Source organism: Tiliqua scincoides, chromosome 1, assembly GCF_035046505.1.
Source record: "Tiliqua scincoides isolate rTilSci1 chromosome 1, rTilSci1.hap2, whole genome shotgun sequence".
NCBI lineage: Eukaryota > Metazoa > Chordata > Lepidosauria > Squamata > Scincidae > Tiliqua > Tiliqua scincoides.
Genome location: NC_089821.1, coordinates 48,601,573 through 48,607,545, shown reverse-complemented (window position 1 = coordinate 48,607,545; position 5,973 = coordinate 48,601,573). Strand labels below are relative to the sequence as shown.

At 42.1% G+C, this 5,973-nt stretch overlaps 1 protein-coding gene across 1 annotated transcript; it reads right to left on the bottom strand.

Moving 5' to 3' along the window:
• Positions 1 to 1,707: 1,707 nt before the first annotated feature.
• On the bottom strand, positions 1,708 to 2,229 carry ASCL3 (achaete-scute family bHLH transcription factor 3). Its single transcript, XM_066619298.1, has one exon. The coding sequence runs from the start codon at positions 2,227 to 2,229 to the stop codon at positions 1,708 to 1,710; it is 522 nt and encodes a 173-aa protein (XP_066475395.1).
• Positions 2,230 to 5,973: the final 3,744 nt, after the last annotated feature.

Below are 5,973 nucleotides of genomic sequence, written 5' to 3'. Positions count from 1 at the left end.
AGCACAATCCTCTGCACGTCTACTCAGAAGTAATGCCCATTGAATGTAATGGGACTTACTCCCAGGAAAGTGGTTATAGGATGTGCAGCCTTAATAGCAAGGGAATGCAACCAAAGAAGACTGAGATAAACCTCACAGAACAGTTCAGCTGTATTTGGATGGCATTCCTCTGGAAAACTACATACATGTAAAAAAACACACTTACCAAATGCCAGCGCTATGTGCCAGGGGCTTTGAATTGGCTCCACTTTGGGAATACTGTCGCTGCCACTGAAGAGTGTTACTGCTGGCTAATGTTTTTTGTTACTAAGCACTGTGGGTTACCTTGGAGCTATTGCCAACAGGAAGTTACATGTGACAAGCAGAGCAAAGGGCCACAAAGCACATACAGAGAGAGAGAGAGAGAGAGAGAGGAGTGTGAACATCAGTAGTAACAGTTTTCTAAGACATGCACATTTCAGTTCTAAAACCCCAAAAGAAGGTAATAGCCCCTATCACTAAAGCAAGAAGACTGCAATGAAGATTAACCAAGAAAATATTCAGACTCTCAATGAGGTTTGTGCTATACAGCCTTTTTTCAGGGGAACATTAAATATAAAGGATAAAGAACAGCCAGCTCCATATAAGTGTTTTAGAGTCAAACAATCCCCTCTGACTTCATAGTTTGAGTTCTACCCTGTAGACGATTCTTCAAAATGTGGCAGAATAAGTACCTGATAAACCTTATATAGTAGAGTGAACCATGTTGAATTAGGGTTCTGTAACCAGGCTAGAGCTATTGCCATATCAAAGATGCTATCTCCTGGGCCCAGATTTCCAGGTTCAGATAAGTGCCTATATCAGTTGTGCCAATTAGTTATTAATTAATTGCCAGCTCCAAGGGCCAATGGAGCAACCTCTTTTTTTAAAAATGGAATGTCCATGTCCACAGCAATACTGTGGCTAAAACTCCTCCTGTATGGGCCAAGTTGACCCCATTTCCACAAGAGTGACGGAGTCTCTCAGATTGCAGGTTTTAGATACTGTGTTGGAGTACAGCAAAAATGTCAATTATTTTGTATATTATTTTCACAGCACACTGCTAGGGAGTACCTTTCGGATCTCTGCCATGCCTGTTCATTTATAAACATTGCTCAGGACTCATACCTACACCATGCACAGCTACTAAAGACCAGAGATGCAACTTTATCTTTAAAAAAAAAATTGAAAACTCAAGATTGTCATAAACTTAAGAACAGATCCAGAGCTGTTTCCTTAATTATCTATATAACTAATTTGTCAGCCAATGAATGAATACGTTATTAGAGTTGGGGAGGACTGGCCACAGCTACCTATCAGTTAACAAACACAGTCAATGGAAGTGTCAGCAAAGTGAACTCTTACCATTCTCAGAAAAAAAGAGCAGGAGCTTTTGATTCCTTTATTAAAATATGCAGCTTAAGATGACAAACACATAATTTTTTCCTTTTAGAAAAAAAAATTTACACATACAATGGATCATGTTTAAAAATCTTTGCAATGATTGTAGCCATCTGAATCATTCAGAACATCCAGACATTCTAACAGAATTCAACTTAGTTCATGGTAACCACAGGAATTGAAACTAAGATATGGTGAAGCAAGGTCAGTCTCATAACCATCTCTCAATCCTCACTGGCAGGACAGTTCTTGAGTTCCCAGAAATGGTTGTATTTGTTCTGGAACAGATTATGAAGTCCTTGGAATTGTATCACTTTGAGAGTCCCCTTGGGAAGTATGGTGAGCTTCCCTGCTCTTCTCCTCTGAATCACTGTACAGCACAGACTGGAGAAATCTTATATATTTAATAGCAGCGCGGAGTGTTTCGACTTTGCTGAGTCGTTTCTCTAAGTATTCAGGAGGTAGGTGATGTCTCAGTTTGGCATATCCTTCATTGACACACTTAACCCTCTGCCTCTCCCTTTCATTTCTTTTCCTGATAAATGCTGGACCACAAGAGTACTCACATCTGCCAAAATTCCCACAGGGGACTTGAAATTGGAAACTGCAAGGATCACTGTAGAAACTCTCAGCAGCCAGCTGCTCTGACATCAGTGGAGGCAAAGGCATCTCTTCAGGGCCAGTCAACTGGTTTGGGGTCTCGGGGTACAAGTGGAACATGGCAAAAGGGTCTCTAGAGTAAAGCTGAGGCATCTGCCCAACGTAGCAGTCACCAAAGAGTGGCAGCTTCTCCATGGCATTGCAGGACATGTTGCGAGATGCTGTGCTTCAGGTATCGAACTAAAAATGCAGAATTGTACATCAGTGTTGTGATTCATAGACTGTACTTAATAGGCTGGGTGTTACTGTCAGTATTTTTAGTGTGCCAATGATATTACGGAAATATGGGGGAGACAGATGACTGTGGAGATGGACTATTTAAATACAATGTTCCACAGGCAAAGCGTCTTAAACTGTATGCACAAAGTATTTGCCAGTTGCTAAAATCTTTTCTTTTGCTCTTCATCAGGGATTCTTACAGAATAAGGCCAGTGTTCCCAGACAGTAACAGACAGTTGTTAAGATGTGAACAAATGTACTCCTTTTTCCTCCCCACTCCACATCATCTGCAGTTGCAACTGGTTTTTCCCATCTCTTATGATAGCTAGCACAGGAACAGCTTGTGAAAAAAAACACAAACTTGTGATGTACTTAACTCTCTCATGGATGTGAGTGGGGTGTGAATATGCTTCGACTCCGTTCAGTTGTGCCCCATCTCTTTTATCTGATTAAGGGCCCAATCCTACCCAAATTTCCAGTGTCAATGCAGCTATGCCGATGGGCCATGTAGTGGGGCAAGGCCTTGGAGGCCTCCTCAAGGTAAGGCAAATTTTGTTCCAACTGTAATGCAGCCCCAAGATAGGGGAAGTTGGGTAGGATTGGGCTAGCCATCTTTTGCCATAACTCATAAGATAAGCCATACTGGATCAGGCCAAAGGCCCATTTAGCCTCTGGAACACGCAAACTTCTGTATAAAAACAAACTTTTACAGTAACAGAAGATTTTGTACCTACTTTATATCTCCTCTTCTGAGAAACCAGTACAGCAACAACTGTACAGCAAAATAAAGTACAGGATCTCTATTTCTGGTATCAAAAACATGTAGCATAAAGACTCATCTTTGCAAGAAGAAACAACATAAACAGTTAGGTCCTTCCATTTAAAGGGATTACTTGAGAATCCGTTTACTAGCAAAAACTGACCCACAAACACAGTGATCAGATCACAATCTGTTTTATTGAGATTTAGGTGGAGAATTGCTTAGAGCAAGAAATCTCTTTAAGAGTTAGTGTAGTATAGTGACCATGAGTTTGAGCTAGAAATTAAGACTTGGTATGTTCAAATCTTCTCCTGCCATGAACTTACGCTACCACTCCCTATCAGCTGCAATACAGGGAATACATAGGCCAACACAATTTGCTGTCTTAAAAGTTAGACCTAATCCAGGATATCTGTGAATACTGTGTTGGTGCACTCAGGGCGCGGGGGGGGGGGCGCATGGCACAGCTATGAGCAAGCAGGCAGGGGTGAGAGGTTGCAGGAGGAAGAAGAGACTGTGGCCTCCTTGCGAGCAGAAGACAGTACTGGTGCTGTGTAAGGAGGAGAGGAAGAGATGCCTATACAGTATACAGCAGATATATGGTCTCTTTCACTATATGGGAAGAGGGTTGCAGTAATCCTGTCCAGCCAATTTATACTCATTTTTTTAGAAAATTGTCTGGATTAGACCAATTTCCTGCATCAAATGGGCTTTGGTATTGGACCATAGAGAATCGTCAGACACATTTATGTTCGCTGACAGACTTGCCCCACTATCTTGGATACCATCTCAGGCACTCCAGCTGAACTTTCATAACTTTTGTGATTATGAAAGCCAATGATGAGAAGTCTCTGGAAGGCTACCTGAGGGCTGCTCTCGGCTGGAGCAAGCCAAGGGAAGGAGCCAAGAGATAGGTGAAAGAACGGGACAAGTGAAACAGCCCGCCCCCCACTTTTGAACTCTGAGGCCTTGTTGTTTGGCCAACGACCTTCAATGAGTTGAGAGATAGCCAACACAGAGAAATCACCATCACCACAACCTTCAACACAATGAGGGATATCCAGCACTGATAAGGAAGTGTCAGATGTTGGAGAAGTTGATGAGTCCTTGCTATCGCTTATGACTGTATTAACAAATGTGCAATAAGGGCCCAATCATATCCAATATTACAGCACCAATGCAGCCAAAGTGGAGACACAAGGTAAGGGAACAAATGTTCTCTTACATTGAGTAGGCTTCTGAGAGTGACATACAGGTGGCAGAACACAATACACACCCCACTGACATGGCTGCATCAGAGCTGGAAAGTTGGATAGGATTGGACCCTAAGAGCCCAAGCCTGGACTTGATGCACCGGCTTACTGCTGGGCGAGTGCCTGTGCTAGCCCAATGCTGACTGGCGCTGGGTTAGCACTGGGCAGGCGCCCAGCCTCCGCCACTCAGCAGTCGCACAGACCGCCGAGCCGTGGCACGTTAAGCGGGGGCAGGCAGGGAGGAGCCGTTCCAGGGAGGGGGGAGGCAGGCAGAGGGTGGAGAAAGGGCGGGTGGAGGTGTGACAGGGAGGCAGGAGGCAGGGAGAGGGCAGGTGGTAGGCATGCCGGGGGAGGGAGCAGGAAGGGAAGGAGGCAGGTCTCTGCTCCACCGGATCCTGTCTGTTTGTGTGGGGCTTGGCGCCCTACACAAACGCTTTTACCTTACCACCAACCTTTTGGTCAGCAGTAAATTGAGTATTCCCATTGCAGTAGCCCATGGCACTCAGGATCCAGTGGCAGCCATTTTCAGTGCCGCCAAAACTGTGTGCCACAGGAGCTCAGGATTGGGCTGTAAGTGAGTAAACAGGTTGCCTATAATTAAAAACAAACGTTGTTCAGTGTTATTTAACATAAGGAAAGATTTGAAAAGCACTATTTTAACGGAACACCTCAACTCTTCACATGCACTAATAGAGGAATTTGCAGCACAGTCTACCTATCACAAACTGAACCCTATTAGACTGCCTAGAAAGAATGCCAGATCTCTCTTTTTTCCTCCTCAAAGGAACTTTTTGGGGAAATAAACAAAAATGAATTCTGAATTCCATTATAGCAACTCACCAACAGAGATATGGAGATGAATCCCAAGAAACAATCACTAGAGAAGTCTAAAAAGAAATAAAATGGTGAAAGAGCTGCAAAATGCCTCAATAAAATTACTGTTACTGCGCAAGACTGTGTACATTTACTCAAAGGGACTCCCACTGTGTTCAATGGCGTTTACTTAAAACACTTTTAGGAATACACCCTAATATTTCTATTCTTATAGGTCAGCCTTTTCCTTTAGAACAAAGAGCCAATCAACAAAACGCACAAAGTTATTGCTGAAAAAACAAACAAGTATTTGCTATTGGTCTCTGTCTACTTTTTGTTTCTTACCTAAGTTGATTAGCAATCATGCTGTTAGACTGAGTCAAAATCAGTTCAAAATTTATATTCAATTGACAATATGCAAAGTAGTTAATCTGCTTTTTTCTAGTTTAGTTTCTTCCACCCAAACTGCAGTTATAAAGCCAACAAATATTAGAATTATGAGATAGAAATCGTATTAATGGTTTTTGTGGCTGTCATGTTACTGATCAGAACTTATTTATAGTCGTCAAGTATGTGTAAAAAATTTTGTTAATTTTTAATCAAATTAATCTTTATACGTAGAACTTGCTAAATCCTCAAGTACTTTTCCACTAGTTTAATAAATACACACATCTCAGCACAGTTTAGTAGCTATAAACAAACATCTAACTCTATGAATGTAGATATTTACTACTAATTTTTAGGATTTTAGGTAGTCAGTGAAGTGTCCAAAAATGCTTATATTGACTAGTCAATCTCAAAGCCAACTGTATATCTTTGATTGAAATATCAATCATTACAGAGGACCAA